Here is a 19,412-nt window from a genome sequence, read left to right on the forward strand (position 1 = left end):
ATCTGCCCCTAGTTTAGCTGTGCCGTGTGGGTGTTCAAGTTGGGTAGTAAAATGTAACAGCATGTGGAACTGGAGATTTCTGTGCATTAGTGTGTTTTCTAATACTAAAAAAGAGACACAACACTTCCTTTATTGTTGTATGCCCTGTGATCATTTGAGAAAATGTGCACACATTCAGATCACATATTACAAGGGGCTTAATAAGGGCTTAAAATAAATGCAATAACTATAATAAACAGAGAAAAGCTAAATAACCAACAAAAATGACACATTTTGCACAAAAGACACTTTATTCTGCTCCTAAACAAACTATACAATATTACTAGCATGTTAACATATAAACGCTTTCAATCTCTCACACAATCAACCACTGATTCATTCATGATTGATTGATCCAGTGATTCGCCCATTGTCTGTCATGATTGAACACTTGCCCTTGTGTCAGCGAACAGCATGCTTCGCACTCATGAGCCCCCGAGGACAAGGTGCACATTTTAGATCAAAGTGCTTATTTTGTGCAGAGAGGCACGTCTGTACTGAGAACAAAAGGACTGGCGTAACTGGACAGGTCAGCTAGTTTTGAGGTCTTGCACAAACTCGATTTTGCACAACACCATCCTACTTAGACTCTGATCTCTGCAGGTGAGATTCTTTGTCAGGGGAGCTTTTGTGCTGGCTTAAAGTAATCTAGGCTGAAGTCACCCAAGTGAATGTATAATAAGGTTAGGCAGAGTGACGTACAATCTGTAAAAAAGTGTCATTGCGTTGTACTCGTTGTGCAACAACAATAAAGGAATCTGCCTATTCAGGAAAAAGATACAAATATATTGTAGACCTGCATACCTATATACATATAATATTTAACTGGGCCAATGTAGAATTTCAGTGAATAGAGCCATAGTGTCATAGTGATGATATCAGGACCACCAACAGGATACCACACCCCCCCAAAAAATGGGATTTTTGACATAATGTGAATTTGGCAAAACAGAATTCAGTCAGAATTTAATGGTGAATGGATCAATGGAAATGCTTCAAATAAAACCTTTTTACATTGACTTTTACTTTGGCATTGAATTACCTGCAATTTTATTATTATTTATTCTCAAATTGACAAATCTTGATCATGCACCACTCATCACCAAGCAGCAACATACTCACACTTGGTTTAATACTCACTTCTGAGTTTTCTACTGCCTATAAACTGGTGAAAAACTAAGCAACTAAGCAAATTCATTTATTTATTGTAGGGTCTGTACAGGCTGAGAATATTCAAAGCCTTACAGTTCTGTTGAAACTGACAAACAATGCTCAATAACATTTCGTTACGAATCTGTCAGTGTGATTAAGTGCCCTCCTACCTGTGGACTGTGTGATGCAGATCTTGGCTATCTGCTAAAGTGACTGACATTATTATATAGCATATAAAAATAACTATAAACACATGGACTTCTTCCTTAGGACGTGCACACGTGTGTAACACTGGCGCGCATGCGCGTTGTAAGTCGGTGCGCAGCTCGGTCACCCTGTCCCTTTAAGGGGTTTGTTTACGTGCTGGTCTTCCGGGTGAGTCTATGGCGCGGCTGAGTTCGGTTTCACAGTATAATGTGAGTATGTTAGCCGACATGTTCAAGGGTAAATTGCCTAAACACTATTTACTGGCCCGTGCTAGATTCTTTTATTGCGGTCGTCCGTTTAATTATGTGGTAAACTTTAATAATCAGAGTCGGAGCTGCTCTGTTGTAGGGGTCATGCTAAAGACGCCCTACATGTCCCACATATAGCTAGAAGTGCTGCAGCATTATCCACAGCAAAGTGCAGTAAATGGCAATAAACTGTGTATGTAAATCAGGCAGGTCTTGAATGTCCTTAATCTTTAGCTGAACTGTACGACAGGCGACAGTCCAGCTTGGCCTGTTAATGGTTTTAGCGCAGATAGCTAGCACTAGCTAAATTACTCAGCATTTGAACTGAACTAGTCAGCTAGCTAATCCATTCATTTAATTATGTAGCTTTGCCATTGATCTAGCAGGACATACTGGTGCTAACTAAGGGGTTGGAAATGTTGCTAGCTACGAAGCCCCAAAAGCAGGGGTAGGCAGCTGAGGTCCAGACCAGTGCAGTCCAGTGTGCTGATTTTCCTGGTACTGGAGCTGCCCACCACTGCCCTGAAGTATGAACGAAGAAAAGCAATATTTAGAGACATAAGCTGGTTCAGTTCCCTTATTTTATTTTATAAACCATTACCTCCACTTTATAAATTGTCCCTGGATTTAATAAATTGGTAAATTAAGGGAATGAATAACAGTACTAGTTCTTGTACTTTTTTAAAGTAGTTTTAAATGATATTGATGATATTACTTAATACCAGTGATGCTTGATAAAAACAACAACAACAACAACAACAAAAAACAAGCCATGTAGTTAGTGAACAGGTTATGGGGTGTTTATTATGTATTTATTTGTTTATTTATTTTTCCAGGTTATTTTAGTTGAGTCATATGCAGTTTCTCCCCCATCGTACTGTGCTACCAGCCCTGGGAGGGTGAAGACTAGCATGTGTTTCCTCTGAGCCACATGAAGCCTTCTTTTCGAACTGCTGCAAAACACGTTTGGATTAGAACCCTAAGACCCTGTTTTACAACTAGTCACTTCATGCGTCTGGAGTATCAGGATTACATCTGGATAAGGCCGAGCCACAAAAAAATGCAAACGTTAACACGCCCAAGAGGCATTTGAGCACTCTGACCACGTCAGGAGGTGGTTTGAGCCAAATGTTATAGCAGTGTAAACACGTCAGCCTCTTCAGGACGCATTCAACAACCGAAACCCCTCCCAGTACAACCAAAACACCAGTAATAATTGTCACGAAATTTGTAAATTTGAATATTTCATCTTACGCAGCGATCAGATTTTAGTCTGCCTTAGTCTGTGTAAATGCATGTGGCTGACATCTTCTCTGGATACAATCCAGATATTAGTCTGGTGAAGAGATCAGATGTCAATGGGGTTTAACTGCAAGATCTAGCAAGATCTAGCAACATGGGGGAGAGGAAGGTCCATTTGCACCCAAAGAAAGCTATGCAAATTATGCTCTCTGGGACTTCTGGCGATGCACAATGTTTTTAATAAAGTGTGAAACGTTGATACACGAGTGATAATGTGTGTAAATTGTGTAAAAAAAACCAAATAAACAAACAAACAAATAAACAAAAATACCTTATTTGGCAGAATGGCCTCGTTTGGCTGGAAGAGGAAGATTGGGGAGAAGGTTTCTAAGGCAGCAGTGCAGCAGTTTGAAGCTGAGTCTGAAAAGGTGGAGGATGATGCTGAGTTGGAGGGAGTGGACTGGCTGCACGCAATCAAACGCAGGCGGGAGGTGCTGTTGGAGGACTGTGCAGCCAAGAGTAAGAGGCTCAAGGATGAGGGAGCACTGCTGGCTGAGCAGGGCAGGTGTGTACTTGTCCACTTGTATGTGTTTCTACAGTAGATTCCTCTGTTGGGGATACAGTGGAAGGTTTACTTAGTAGGGAAGATTTAAGGTTTAAGTGCAGTTGAGATTTGGATTGAAGGTATAGGTGTACCATGTGTTGTAGGGGACAGCCTTTGTTTAAGTAAAATTAAACAATTATATAGAACACACCTTTGGTCATCTTTATGTATTCCCAAAGCAATGTCAGGAGTGAATTTTCAAAGCTTTACCCAAAGAATTTCCCTGAAGACCACGTTTGTACATTTTTTAAAATATACTTCATCATTGTGTTTCAATCACTAAGTTGAGTGAATCAGTCCCATGAATCACTCCCGTGTTTTTGAATCCCCCTCTTGATGGCTGTAATTCAGCACTATTTTAAAACATGTAACCACATTACAGTAAGGGTTAGCCAGACTAAAAGACAGCCTCTACACTGCTTCACACTACTAAATAAATTAGTCATGTTTAATAGCCTCTTTTCACCAATCATATGTATTTTACTGCAGATAGTTTAGATATGTCTGCTTACAATAAGTCAGTAAATTATGTTGGGTTCATTGGTTCGTTGGCATCACTAGACCTTTTAGTAACTGTTACAACTAGCATCTTAGTCTGTTACCCTGGTACTAATAACACATGCTTTTAAAATCCTGATTCCATAATTTTGGTTTTACCACACTGTGTGGTACTAATATCTGGTTTTGGCGGTCTTATGGTGATCACTTTTGCATTTATGGATGGGGTAGAAAGTGGCTGAACAAATTGTGTAGCAACAGATGGGTCTGTAATTGGAAATGTACAAAGTGCACCTATTTCAGTGTAATTGGCAGTCAACTAGTGTGTGCGTGTGCGTGTGTGCGTGTGCGTGTGCGTGTGTGCGTGTGCGTGTGCGTGTGCGTGTGTGTGCGTGTGTGTGCGTGTGTGTGCGTGTGCGTGTGCGTGTGCGTGTGCGTGTGCGTGTGCGTGCGTGTGCGTGCGCGTGTGCGTGTGTGTGTGCCGCAAAGCTCCAGGGGGTTTGTTCTTGAGTGTTTTCCTCCAGGTACTGTAATTACCTCTCGCTTCCCAAAACCACACATGGTAGGAAAATGGGGTATTGGAAATTGCCCTAGGTGTGAGTATGTGTGTATCTTTGTGTGTGGTACCCTGCAATAGACATAGTGCCCGGTAAGGGGGTATGTATTCTTGGGCGTTATGATTGCAGGTGGAGTCTGGACTGAGAAAGAAGCAATTGAAATGGATGGATGGATATTCTAATGGCTCCATAAAAGGACATTATTCAAAAGACAAAAGTTTTTTTTACTGTTGAGTCACGACTGGTTGAAAACCAAAACAGAAACAAAACAAAAGGCAGGACTGTTTCATGGGATGGTGTGAGATGTGCTGCTTCTGATTTAAACAGACATTAACAGTGACCTGAGGTCAAGTAAAATGGAGCAGCTATTGCATGCACTAAAATGGTTGACTATATACGTGTGTGTTATTGTAGTGTGATCTGTTTGTTTTGCGTTAAGGTGAGCCACAGGCAATTCTTTAACATCTAATGTAGCTAAGCTGTATTAAAAAATCGGATGACATTGGTTAATAATAAGATCTCTATTTTTTTTCTGTTTCACACTCCTAGACATTCTTTTAATCTGGCAGTTCTTTCAGATTTTTTCCCTTGTCCTATAAAGGTGTTATTTTGGAGATACAAGGTTTTTGTGGGAGGAGATACACAGATCAACTGATCAATGTTTGCACCAGCTGCCTAATATTGAGTAGATCCCACTGGTACCATTATAACAGATCTAAGCATTTGAGTCATTGATTCCACAAGACCTCTGAAGGCGCCCTGCGGTATCTGGCACGAAGACCTGCAGCAGATCCAAGTCCTGTAAGTTGTGAGGTGGGGCCTCTATGGATCACATCAACAAATTTTAGATGCCCATGACCCTGTTGCCGTTTCACCGGTTGACTGATGCCACTGTAGATGAAGATAATCGATGTCTTTCACTTCACCGGTCAGTGCTAATGTTTTGGCTGACAACATTAAAAACAGTATTTATATACTTACTGTAGATTTGTGTGTCTGTGTGTGGGAGCGCACAGCTGTTTTGAGTGCGTCAGTGAACAAACCAGGACAAGATCTAGTTTCCATACTGCTTTGTAATCCTCTCTCAGCATGCAGCTGAATCTTCAGGCACATCTTTGTCATTAGCTTGGGCTTTCCTGGAAGTGATGACTTGCATGAGTGTGCATCACTTGTGGGAGGAAAATGGTTTTGGTGTCTCCTGCAGAATTAAATCTGTTTTGTGAGTTAGGTTCAGAGATGTGAACCAGGAAAAGCTGACAGCCCCCCTTCCTGGCTTCTCATCTGTGAACCATTAACCTACTTAACCAGGTGCCTAAGTTTGGCCCAGTACGCAACAGTGAAATCATTCCCAGCAACGAAATGGCTTAAAGATGTAGGATAAAATTATATGTGGTGGATCTTGGCTGAGGTTTGGTTATGGGTAGTGGTTACTGTGGGCAGTCAGCAGATGGTGCTGTAGGTTTTTTCATTGGCATGTACACATTTATGTGCTTGTTTAGGGTCATTATACCTTTGCTTGTATTCGTGTAAGAAGTATGATCATATCCCTGTGTGGACTATATAGAAAAGACTGCCCGTAAGTAACTCGCTACATGAAATAGCATATTAACTAATAATATGCTATTCCATGTTATGGACAGAGCTGCTTTGTAAGCTCCTACTTTGTGATAACACTGTGATATCATGCTTCTTTTATTGTTTGTAGGTGGTTATTGGACTGATCACCTTCACAGCGTACTGTAAAATTCTATATTCTTTAATTCTTTTGTGCAATAGTATATGAGTATAAAGGGTCAACCATCCACCCAACAAAAAAAAACCTAGGGGAAGAATGAGGTCAATCAAAGCAAGATGTGGGACATTGATGAAGATTGCTTTTCAAGTTTACACCGTGCCATCAGGGCCATTTTTTAAAAAACAGAAATCATAACATTTATAACCACCAACACATTTTTGCCATTTCACATTATATTCATTTTACACATATGGTGTTTCTTCTTAAAACAATATCATTATAATATTGTAAGTTGTGCTAACAGGATAAGTACATGCCTAATGTCGCACGTTGTTGTACAGTATTCCTGCTGTTTTATTATTCTTTTTTTATTTAATTTATTTATTATTTGTATTTATTTATTTATTTATTTCCTGACACAGGACAATGAACTTTAATTGGCTAGAGATTGAGAATTCTTTGCTATTTGCTTGCAAAATTAACAATGGTAGCAAGAATGAGGCTACAACATAAACAAATTATTATAATAATTATATAACAATATTATTGTTATTATCATTGTTATATATTTGTCTGTATTGTTTTCCTAAAGCTAAGAGTGGCTCCATATGCTACGTAAAACAGCAGGTGTGGGTTGCTGGCCCCTAATCCCTGGCCTTTTTGAGCTGCTGAGCAAAAAACAGGGACTTCTGTCTCCAGGATTAGCTAGAGAAAGAGACGAAGGAAAATTGAAAGGAGTGTTGGTCTTGCCTCAGTATAGCCATGCTATCATATACCAGAAAAACTCCATGAACTGTGGTTCTAATTCATCTGTGGTCGAATTAGAACATGCAAAACAAAACCTGTTCACGTCATAAGCTGAAAGACTCCAGCGGTGCCTCCGATTTACTGGAAAGCGGTCTATAGGCAGGGATTAGACTACCTGTGATCCTCAGGGTGTAAACTTCATCCAAGCGCTTTATACATGCAATTTGCTGATTTGTGTAAACACCTAACGCTCTGTACTTTATAGAGTATGTCAGAGAAATTGTTGGAATTTCGTGTTTGCCTGTTTTGTTGTTCTGTTAGCAGCGCATCATCTTTTAGGATGCTTCTGTCAGCATTCATTTGATAGAACACACACTTATGTGAGCTATTGCATGCATTTTAATACGGGCCTTTTTTTACAGATTGAGGAATTAACACAGCTGAGGTCAGGAGTCTCTTCAATCATATCTCACACAGGCTAAGAGAAACGTCGAACACAGAAATGCTGAAAAGCACATTGAGTGCCTTGTTTCTTGCAGTGTAGTCCATCAATTTCATTTTACACAGGACTAGACTACATAAAAGAGATGAAGTGTGGCTTGCTGTAACAATTTATGTGCAGGATTCATGAGCTCTTGGTGAAAGGTTTGTCACAGCACAGCTGGTAGAGCCTTTACCATACCAGTAGTGTTGCACATTAGGTACCTCTCATTTGGAAATTGTCAACTTTTATTGAGTCACTTAATTAATCTGATATACTTTAGACATATCAGGCTCAAATTCATCCTTTAAGTATGATTTAAAATCGTTATGAATGTTATTAGTTATAGAATTTATTTGGAATATACTTGTTCATTGTGTGGGTACTGCTAAATATTACCCAAGTATCTAATACTCAATATGTACAAAAGTATTGAAACACCTGTTCATTCATTGTTTCTTCTGAAATCAAGGGTGTTAAAAAGTGTTTATCCTGCTTTTGTTGGAGTAACTGTCTTCTCTCCAGGGAAGGCTTTTTACTAGATTTTGGAGCATTGCTGTGAAGATTTGATTGCATTCAGCCGCAGGAGCTTTAGTGAGGTCAGGATGTTGCATGATCACTTGCCTACAACTCTCTAACTCCTCCCAAAAGTATTGAACGGAGCACCATCTTTCCAGAGACCACAGTTCCCAGGCTCGACGGCTCAATACTGGGGGGCTTAAAACCCCCCTATTCCACACCTGGAATTAGGTTATTGTTTATCTGCTCAAAAGAAAGTCATATTCCATTGTCAGTGGTTCTCTACAGGGACTAGACAAGCTGTGTGTGCGTTTGCACATCTGTGTCAGCAATAGGTGCCATTCAGAATAGCTGAATACATTCATTACAAGGGAAGTCTGAAGACATTTGGACATGTAGCATAGCTTTTGCGGGGGATTTTATGTAGGCAACAACTAAATGTAACATTACAATTACAATTCAGTAAATGTTGTCCTTTCCAATAAAATTAAAAATTAAATGTTTTTGAAAAATAAGTGCATCCTAAAATAAAGTGCTTAATGATAATCTGCCAATCAAAAATCTATAGTTCATTGGTTATAGGTTGTGGCCCAGGTCCAGACCAGGACTGTGCCTATTGGTGACCTCTGATATAGAAGATGATGTCCGAGAGACAGCACTGACAATGGCCAATGGAGCATTGGCAGCCGAATGGGCTGTAGGGGTTGAAGTAATCCTTGGATCAGCAAGAGAGTGGAGTTCAAGGACCATGGATTAGAGGGTCAGGATGGTGGCAGACTGGTAATGGTCAGAACAACTAGAACCCTGTAGGACCCGTGTAGCATAAACAAAGAAAAAGCGTGAAAGAAGAGAAAACAGAACCTATGACAATGCCAGCTCCTCAGCCTCCACTTTAGGTTTAACTTGAGCTGAAATTAGGACGGGACAAGAGCTGGAGCCTGAGGCGTCCTCTACAGCAAGGCTGGGGCCAAGGATGCTGCAAGACCGAAACAGTAAAGCTGGAGAACTTTGGGGATGGGGTATAATGCTGGGACAAAACCTAGAGCCAAACAGAAGCTGTATTTAAACTCTTTTTTTTCGTTTTAGTTTATTTAGTTTATTTTTGATTAGAAAATAAAAAAGAAAAACAGTAAATAACTGGCAAGAAAAAAAATCCACTGGACTGAATCTACCTAAAAGCATGGGGACAGGAATTGGGACTTAAACGTTCTTTGGTTGACACAATATAATGTAACTAAAAATAACATAACACAAGTTGAGCAAACCCATCTTGAACAGGCACACAACTAAGTAGATCAAGATTATGTACTAGATTAAGCAGTTGGGAAGGAATGTGATGGTTGGTAGATGGTAGATGGTAGATGGTTGCCATTCCAATGGCAGTCGTTTTGGGTAGCAATCCAAGATCCAACTCTACTGAATCTAAGATTCACTCACATGGTAGCTGAACTGAAACAGCCCTTTGCAGAAGATTTCTTGGCCTTATACTTCCTAATGGCTCGCCAAATGTTGCCCAACTGAAAAGTAGTTGAACTTTATAGCATTTTAGCTGCATAGTCACCCACACCAAAAATGTATCCCTAGTCTCCCACATGGTGTTGTAGCTCACTGGCAGGTAGTGGAGTTATCTATGGTGCCACACCAACCACTTTGAGCATTGCAATGGTCCTCCACTGTACTGTGAAAGCAAAAAGGGCAACCTTAGCTTCTTCTGATTCCAACTCCTCCTTATTTTAGAGCTTATGAGGGTGCTAGATATTTACATTGCATTTTTCTCAAAGCAAAAGCTAACCTTTCTCAATGTAAGTGACTAGGAACTGACTGGGAATGTCCCGTTTTGACTTTATTTAAATCTGCCAGTTGTTGTTTACATTGTATCAATATTTCCTGATGAATGGACAGAACTACTTAGATTTGGATAGAAATAGTTTTACATTGACTTATGTTCGAAGTTAATCGTTTTTTTTCCTTCTTCTGTAAAGTTACTGCAGAATGGCAGGAATTTTATTTTTAGGGGGTCATGATGCTGCCTTATGCACCACTGACACATGAAACACTGAAACACAATTTGTCCATACGTATTTAGAGTTGCAGTTCTGGACATCTGGTTCATTTTTTTTTCATTTAGTTGAGGTCTAAAGAAGCATATAAAGTATTTTTTACAGTACAGAGGAGTTGTTACTTGTGAAAGTGCATTGTGCAAGATAACAAACATGCCAAGCTTGCTTCACCATCTGTCTGCAGACTTAACATTACTCTAGTACCCAAAGATTGGGTTTGTGAGCGGTTCAAGTGACATGTTTCGCTCTAGTCATCTGTTTATGTCTATTGTCAATGTGTTTGCAAAAGTGGTAAGATTTTGTACTTCTGTTTCTTACCACATTTCCAGTTTGTACTCCAGCGTGAACCGTGTTTTGAAATGGTGCGGTTAAACAGCATTTTAATTGTAACCACATAATAGTGTGCTGTAGGCTGCTGCCAATCTAGTTTCAAATACTCTGCCACTGTATTAGCGTGATGATTTGAACAGTGAAGGAAGGGAATCTATGGCGAGAACCTTTGTTACTTTTCTGTATCTGTTCAGTAATGATGTTAAGAGCCTTTTTCCAACTTTCTCAGCTGTTCATCGCTAGCTTGTTGAATCTATGTAGCGGAGATTAGGGTAGTCTAATTAAAACGCTGGTTCGGCAGTCTTGCACGACTTCTGGAGCCTGCAAGCAAAGACGCAAGTGCCTGAGTCACCAGAATATCATATGACGCTGTATACGTAAATTGGTTCAAGTGGAACGAATTGCAGTCACTATAGGTGCATGCACAGCGTTTCCAATAGTAACCGACACTGACAGACTTCCAAAAGCTCTCCTGTCTCAACTTGCACATGGTTAGTCTTCAGGTTAGCTTAAGTTGGTCTTAGCAGCTAATCTTTCCTGAAGAGTGCTTGATTTTCTTATCTTAAGTAATTGGACTCAAGTAATGTGGATGTATTATCTTTCCCCAGTTTCCCATTCATACGAAACACAGACAGATTAAGTTGCTCGCCTTAGAGTGGCCATTCCTCAATATTGTGGATTAGTGAATACTCAGCATCCCAGAAAGAAGCTTGTTGCCCTTGGCGACTCTGTGTAATGTGGTTTTAGAGTAAGTAAGTGAATTGTGATGAGGAAATGATGTGGATCTGGAGAGCAGAAATCGTAGCTGCTGAAAGCACTGACAGTATTTCAGCACTGACAGTATCTCTCTATCTCTTGTATGAAGAACTGGAAGTGTATGTGTGTGTAATAAAAAAAAAAAATAAAAATAATAATAATAATATATATATACATATATTTTATATATATATATATATATATATATATATATATATATGTTTGTGTTTGTGTGTGTGTGTGTGTGTGTGTTTCATGTATTTTCAGTTCTAATGATGATATATGATGTACAGTCTTTCCTCAGTCTGAAACAAGTCCACCATCACATGATGATTATTCCTTTAATAGAATGTGGCACTTTAGATATATTCTTACAGTACTTTCAGTTAGATCCATCGACCTACTAATGTGTGTGTCCGTGTCCTATTTCAGGTCTTAGTCAGTCTCTGTGGCACTGCCGAGAGACTATATACAGGGCTTCTTGAGTGCACCAGTACTTAGACTGCAGTCTCTTACAGTATATTTAGAGTCTTTGTCTAACCGCAGACTTGGCCTTGCTAGGATCCTAAACTTGACATTTTCATGAAGCTGAGTCACCAGTGATGTCATCTTTAGAAAGCTTTCAATACATGCCACTAATTTGATCCCAACAGTAAAACGTCTACACGGCAACATTATACCATTACAGGGCAATTTATAAGGAAGACCATGCTGGACAAGTATACCATGATATACCAATAAAAGACCTTAGACACGATTCTTATCTCTTATATCCTCTGGCGTACTTCTATAGCCTTATTCAAATGTAAATCACTGTGGATGAGCGTGTCAGCCAGATGCCTTGTGAATATAAATTTCTTCACTAATACTGAGTAGGGCTTCCTTTTGCTCTCAGTTCTTTGTGGCATGTTCATGAACCCAGTTTGTTTTGTGACATGCTGCCCATGTAGCTGGGAATAGCTGTTAGAAGATAGGAAATTGTGGCCATGAAGGCATGCACATGGTCGGCAACACCACTAAAATAGGCTGTGGCATTCAAGCAATGATTGACTGGTATAAACAGACCCAAAATGCTCCTAGAAAACACTCCCCACGCGATTTCACCATCTCCACCAGCCTGGACTGTTGACACAGGGCAGGTTGGTTAAATGGATTCAAGCTGTTGGCACTAAAGTCTGACTCCATCTTTTTGCCTTTTCGCTCATGGGTTGTGCCTTCTGTATCGCAGCATTCAGAGTCCACTCCGAAGTGGTTGTGCTGAAACTGTCTGGAGCTCAGCAGTTCTAGAAATACTTCATCCAGCTCTTCAGGCACCAAAAACCATGCCACACTCCATCACGGATATTGCCCCCCACCCCAAATCTGATAGTTGATGATTAAGTGAACAGGTCTTTCTAATAAGTTGCTCAGTGAGTGGATATGAATAGGATGATGAGTACCTAATGGCTGAAACAAAAATGGCTATAACCTTTGAATATACAACAAATGAACGTGACGTCACAACAATAACAAACTTGCTTTCAGGTAGATAGCACCCCCTGATTATTATATTATAAATGAAAAGATAATGGCACACGATATGCTGTGTTTGAGGTTGTAAAAAGCTTCCAAATGGTTTGTTCTGGATGGTTTTCTTTTCTTTATCCCGAATTTACTACACGATTTAAGCCCTGATTTTCTGCTCGCTGACAGGTTTTAGAAGTCGCCAAGAAAAACATCATCTCAGAGGCAAATTGGTGTTCACATGGGGCTCAGAAATCTTCTTTAGATTGCTATGTGGGAAAGGTTCAAACACGAGACCCAACAGAGTTAAAAAAAAAAAAAATAAATAAATAAATCCAGCATGTAAATGGACATGTCGACGTTCATGTAACCATTCATGGGCCAACAGCCTCAAATAATGCTTTTTTTCTCTTAAAAATGAAAAGTTACAACACCCAAATTAAGTTTATTCAGATTGTACATTAAATGTCTTGTATTCTCCATCTGTTTACAGATGTCCTTTTTTTTTAGTGTGGTCAAGAATTAGAATAAAAAGAGATAGAAAGGTACATTTAGAAAAATAATATTTAATAAACTGAAATTCTGATATATCAGTGCATCTTTGGATCTGGATCTCTTATTAAAAGTCATGTCATGTTTTCAAAATTTAAAGCAGCATTATGTGAGAATTGGTATTTTTTTTGCTTTTGGGCTCTGTCTACAGTCTGGGAGTGTAATTCACTGTTACACCACTGTCGTAAATACAAACCATGCTTTGAGCTCCTGCTCATGGACAGCTGTACACATGCATTTCTGGAGAAGCTGAGAGATCCATGACCAACATCTGAAGTAAAAGAAGCAGACTGGGTGAAGTAATATTACAGGGTTTTATACAAATATCACTTCCACAGCTTTACACAGTTCTCACTAGAGGTATTCTGCTCGCTTCACTGTAGTTCCATAGTGTGGTAGCAGCGTTCTGGGCCTGGAGAAGCATTAAAGCTTGCATTTTTTAAGCAAAAAGGTGTGACATGAAATATAACGTGACCATGCTAGAAACATTAGCTGAGGTGAAAACGCACAATTAGTCTGTTTATCTAGTAGTCGTCTGATTGACCCCTCTTTTTTTTTGCTGTAAATTTAAAATCACATCAGCCATTATGGCAAGGTTCTTCAGCACTGGATCTTGTCGAGCACATGTTTATTTTTATTTTTTCTGGTAATACCATGCAATTTCAAATGATTGTCCTTGGTGATTGACCATACACTACAAGAGTGCCAGGCAGAGACTAGAAAATGACTGTAATTTTCCTTCAATAGAAAATGGGGCTTTCACAGGCTTCGCACCACACTTTGAAACTACTCTCTGATCGACAAGAAATTCTTGCTTTCTGAATCCTACTCCTACTTGCCAATTTTCTGCTTTACATGTGTTGTAGTTGATGTCCACCCTGTGTGGATTTTCTAGAAGGGATTTAAGAATACCAATACTTTGGGACTGCCAAAGAAAGTGCACTTGACAGTTTTGCTAGCCTTCCTGTCTCTTCCCTCTATTTGTGTCCTTAGAGAAACATTTCTTGTGACCCCTTAGAAATGTTTTGTCTACTGGGAAGTGCTACTTTTAATATGAGTGGAAAAAAAAAGTGTGGTAACTCACCATGACACAGTCTGTCTTTTTGTACAGTATGGCCTGTAAAATGCCCATGTAAAGAATACCCTGTTTTTGTAGTATAATACAGTAAAACACCTTATTTTATATGTCTTATCATTGTGGTTTATCATTTTTTTTGTCTGATCAGCAAATATTTATCTTGAAAATTTACAGAATCAGAGATTAAACAGTCTGGTAACATGGTAACATTTCTCCAGTATGCTTCTGTCCAAGAGTGAGCGATGACCAAGAAGACATGATGTTTTCAATGTTCCACACACTCACCCCAACAAATATGAGTCTGGTCTTTACAGCAGTAATATTCCTTGTTTGAAAGGAACCGTCAGAGGCAGACTGCAGTTAGAGGAAGTCATTTATGACTTGGAAAGCTCTTTGGCCTGTATGAAGTAGACTAGTGGACTGTATGGGTCAACACTCGTCATTGCAGCTTCTGTAATCACCGTACCCAAATGAACTTGCGTATGAATGACTTTTTTGATGGCCTGTATATGAAGCTCTTGTCACTGTTGTGTTTGTTATTCAACCTTTATGATTTCTTTTGGCGTGTTGCCTTATCACTGATCATCCTTAATAGCCTGGATCTGATGTTACATCAGATTAGAGTAAACATCCTGCTGACCTGAATTATACGTTACCTTGTAAAAGGATGGATGGATCGTCATTAGGCTCTGCGTAATTCATTTATTTATTTATTTATTTTCTCCAGTTTTAGGTCCTCAGTCTAGATGCGGCTGCAGGTTTTGAGGCAGTCAGAGTCGGGAGAGATAGTTGAGTAGTGGGTGGAGCAAGGTTTTTTTTTTTTAGAATACTATATACAGTGGGGAAAAAAAGTATTTAGTCAGTCACCAATTGTGCAAGTTCTCCCACTTAAAAAGATGAGAGAGGCCTGTAATTGACATCATAGGTAGATCTCAACTATGAGAGACAAAATGAGAAAAAAAATTCTGAAAATCACATTGTCTGATTTTTTAAAGAATTTATTTGCAAATAATGGTGGAAAATAAGTATTTGGTCAATAACAAAAGTTCATCTCAATACTTTATGTATCCTTTGTTGGCAATGACAGAGGTCAAACGTTTTCTGTAAGTCTTCACAAGGTTGGCACACACCGTTGCTGGTATGTTGGCCCATTCCTCCATGCAGATCTCCTCTAGAGCAGTGATGTTTTGGGGCTGTCAGCGGGCAACACTGACTTTCAACTCCCTCCAAAGGTTTTCTATGGGGTTGAGATCTGGAGACTGGCTAGGCCACTCCAAGACCTTGAAATGCTTCTTACGAAGCCATTCCTTTGTTGCCCTGGCAGTGTGCTTGGGATCATTGTCATGCTGAAAGACCCAGCCACATTTCATCTTCAATGCCCTTGCTGATGGAAGGAGGTTGGCACTCAAAATCTGACAATACATGGCCCCATTCATTCTTTCATGTACACGGACCAGTCGTCCTAGTCCCTTTGCAGAGAAACAGCCCCAAAGCATGATGTTGCCACCCCCATGCTTCACAGTTGGTATGGTGTTCTTTGGATGCAACTCAGCATTCACTCTCCTCTAAACACAACGAGTTCTACTTTGGTTTCATCTGACCATAAGACATTCTCCCAATACTCTTCCGGAACATCCAAATACTCTCCCCCACGGGCTGAGATCTTGCATGGAGCCCCTGATCAAGGGAGATTAGCAGTGGTCTTGTAGGTCTCCCATTTTCTGATTATTGCTTCCACAGTAGATTTCTTCACACCAAGCTGCTTGCCTATTGCAGATTCAGTCTTCCCAGTCTGGAGCAGGTCTACAATTTTGTTTCTGGTGTCCTTCGACAGCTCTTTGGTCTTCACCATAGTGGAGTTTGGAGTGTGACTGTTTGAGGTTGTGGGCAGGTGTCTTTTATACTGTTAACTAGTTCAAACAGGTGCCATTAATACAGGTAATGAGTGGAGGACAGAGAAGCCTCTTAAAGAAGAAGTTACAAGTCTGTGACAGCCTGAAATCTTGCTTGTTTGTAGGTGACCAAATACTTATTTTCCACCATTATTTGCAAATAAATTCTTTAAAAATCAGACAATGTGATTTTCAGAAATTTTCTCATTTTGTCTCTCATAGTTGAGGTCTACCTATGATGTCAATTACAGGCCTCTCATTTTTTTTTAAGTGGGAGAACTTGCACAATTAGTGACTGACTAAATACTTTTTCCCCCACTGTAGGACTGAACAAGAAAGTGCACTTTACAGTTTTGCTAGCCTTCAAGTCTTTTCCCTCCGTATGTGTATTTACAAATGCTTCTAAAACATGTATTTATTCAACTTAGTTTCATTTGAGTGGCAGGAAGAACACTTTTTCAGACTTTTTCATGTTTTTGCCAGCTGTTTTAGATAAAATGAGTTTTACAGTTTTGTGGCGATCATGATTTACTCTTACTGGATATGTTAATATATACTGTAGTAACTTTTTCTGTTCATTTTCCAATTAGTCTTTGTGTTTTCTTCCACCAGTAGACCAATAGAGCTCCAAAACAACCTATTGTACTTTCCTCACCACGGTGGTATTTATATGTAATACAATCTGTAAATAAATACGTAAGTAAAAGTTCTTCCACTCCTCCAAGATCCAATTTGGTCATCCACACGTCCATTGTTGGTGCTTTCGATGGTGGACAGGGGTTAGCATTGACACTTTGACTGTTCTGCAGCTACACAACCCCATAGAAAGCAGGGTGTGTTGCGCTGTGTGTTGTGGCGCATTACTCCTAGAGCCATCATTTGGCACTACTTTGACTTAGAAATTGAACAGGCAGAAACCAACTGCTTGTCTGAGATGGTGCCTCTGCTGCAGTGTACTGCTGGATACAAAACATCACATTAGCCTGGCTTGTACATCACTCTCTCTCACACACACTTTTATCACTCAAGGGCATCATTCTCGTTCATATTTTAACTAGTGGACAAGCACACACAGCACAGTATGCCTGAAAAGGTCATGTTGCAGCACGTTTTTGGCAGCTGGTCACCGAGGATAAGAGGAATGGGGTGCTCAGTTTTATGCAGTGGCTGTTTGAGTGCCATTGCTGTAGAATTGATGTTCTTAGTTGTAATTGCTTGGAGATTTAAATCAAGAATTTAAAATGCTAATTTCATAATTTAGTTTCAAATGAGTTATGCGCCTCTAATCCTCATATCCATATCAGTGTCTGTACGGATCTGTAATATAACACTTACACATTAAATAGCCCACGTTCCAGATGAGCAGACATGCTTCAGGGATAGCCATATCTTTTGGTTGAGACTGAATCTATATATTAATTCAATTGAGAAAAAGTGTTTGGGTGTGGGTGGGTGGAGCATGCGGTTAAGCAAGAATACTGTATAGGGCTAAACCGGACTGTGCACTTTACAGTTTCGCCAGCCTTCCAGCCTTTCCCTCCATATGCGTCCTTAGACAAACAGGTCTTTAAAAAAAAATAGTAACTCAACATACATGAATTCTCTTCCCATATAGAGTGTATGGGTTGTTGGGTGGAGTCTGTTGGGTGGAGTCTGTTGGGTGGAGTCTGTTGGGTAGAGAGCCAGCTGTTTTTGATAAAATGGGTTTTACAGTTTTGTGGCGATAATGATTTACACTTATATGATGTCTCTTTATTAATTTATTTATTAGTGCGATTGAGATTTATTCATGTGTCTGTGTCTTGTTTAATGATTCACTAGCTCATATTCAATGAAATGTAAAATATTTTCTTTTGTGTTTTGTCCTCAGACACTGGGAGGCGGTGAAGAAATGGGATGAGGCCATTCAGCTGACCCCTGAAGAGGCTCCACTTTATGAGATGAAGTCACAGGTACTTCAAGTCATTAAAATTAAACTTAAAAATTGGGAATAAAGATGGATGAGAAAATCAGTCTTAGAAACTCCTGTTTATGCCTGGCATCAACAGCTGGTATATAAATTAATATACGGCTGTATATTGAACACATGTAAATGTGTAGTCTTAAGGTTCCATAAAAAGTTATTTTAGTGTGTTTTTCACGAGGATTTGCTCGATAAATTATATTTATTTAGAAATAAAATGTGCTTTTACAAGAGAAGAACAAAGTTATGATAATTGTAATTCTGATTTGTTACTTTGACTTGAGTCTCCACACTTTACTTTGCATAACCATTATATTGACAAATACGTGCACCTTTACCTTTTTATTATATTGGAATAATATTCAAAATATCTTATTTATATTGCGCTATTTACAAAATAAATGCTGCAAAAATCAAAGACCTGACAGAAATCAACACAGGTTGACAAAACAGGTGACATGCAGTAAAAATAAAAATAAGAAAAAGCTACAAACTGAAGATCTTGAGAAAACAAAAGTGTATTGTCAGGCCAGCCAATACTGGTGCAAACAAATGTTCACAGAAAGCTCCAATTCTACACAAGCATACATTTTACTATGGCACACATAGATACATGCGTCATCTGGGGGAAAAAGCTGTTAAAATGGACCAAGCCTACATCTCTGAATGTATGTTCTACAATACATTAGGCAGGATAAGGTTAAGAGATGCTGTGTAATGGAACTGGGAGGAAAGGTCTTTGCACAGAAGCGTGTATTGGCTTCAGAGTTGAGTAAAAGTCATGGATAACACAAGAGTTCTGAACTAGTTCAGCCTAACAAGCTTTATGTTCTCTAGAACATTTTGAAGGATTGAGTATTTTATTTTATTTTATTACATTTATTTAATTTTTTGTAAACCTCCCTCCACTACTCCCCCTCCTCTGGTATGTAAACTGACTGTCTCTATAAAGAATTCATTACTTGTTCTAGTATGTTTTGTTGTTTTGTTCTGCTCTTTGCCCCTTAGCCTCTTGGCGGTACCTCTCCAATGAGAAATTTTTGTGTGTAAGCCATTTCATGTTGCACAGCTCTTTGAAAGCAGCGAGGTATAAGGTTGCGTTCAGATGGTGGCACATATTCCACTGTAAAGCTCACTGCAACTCCAATCACTCGGTCAATTATGTTTCGCACCTGTTATCCATGCTGCATTTCATATATATATATATATATATATATATATATATATATATATATATATATATATATAT

General features: G+C 39.3%; 1 protein-coding gene across 1 annotated transcript in view; it reads left to right on the plus strand.

Annotated features, from left to right (window-relative positions):
* Positions 1–1,526: 1,526 nt before the first annotated feature.
* The window catches only part of ttc33 (tetratricopeptide repeat domain 33), a 40,444-nt gene continuing 22,558 nt past the window's right edge, over positions 1,527–19,412 (plus strand). Inside the window, exons 1-3 of the mRNA XM_072673824.1 lie at positions 1,527–1,607; positions 3,232–3,453; positions 18,071–18,152. Coding sequence (XP_072529925.1) covers positions 3,233–3,453; positions 18,071–18,152 — 303 coding nt within the window. The 5' untranslated portion in view covers positions 1,527–1,607; position 3,232. The remainder of the gene's footprint in view (positions 1,608–3,231; positions 3,454–18,070; positions 18,153–19,412) is intronic.

This window comes from Salminus brasiliensis, chromosome 1 (assembly GCF_030463535.1).
Source record: "Salminus brasiliensis chromosome 1, fSalBra1.hap2, whole genome shotgun sequence".
Lineage (NCBI taxonomy): Eukaryota > Metazoa > Chordata > Actinopteri > Characiformes > Bryconidae > Salminus > Salminus brasiliensis.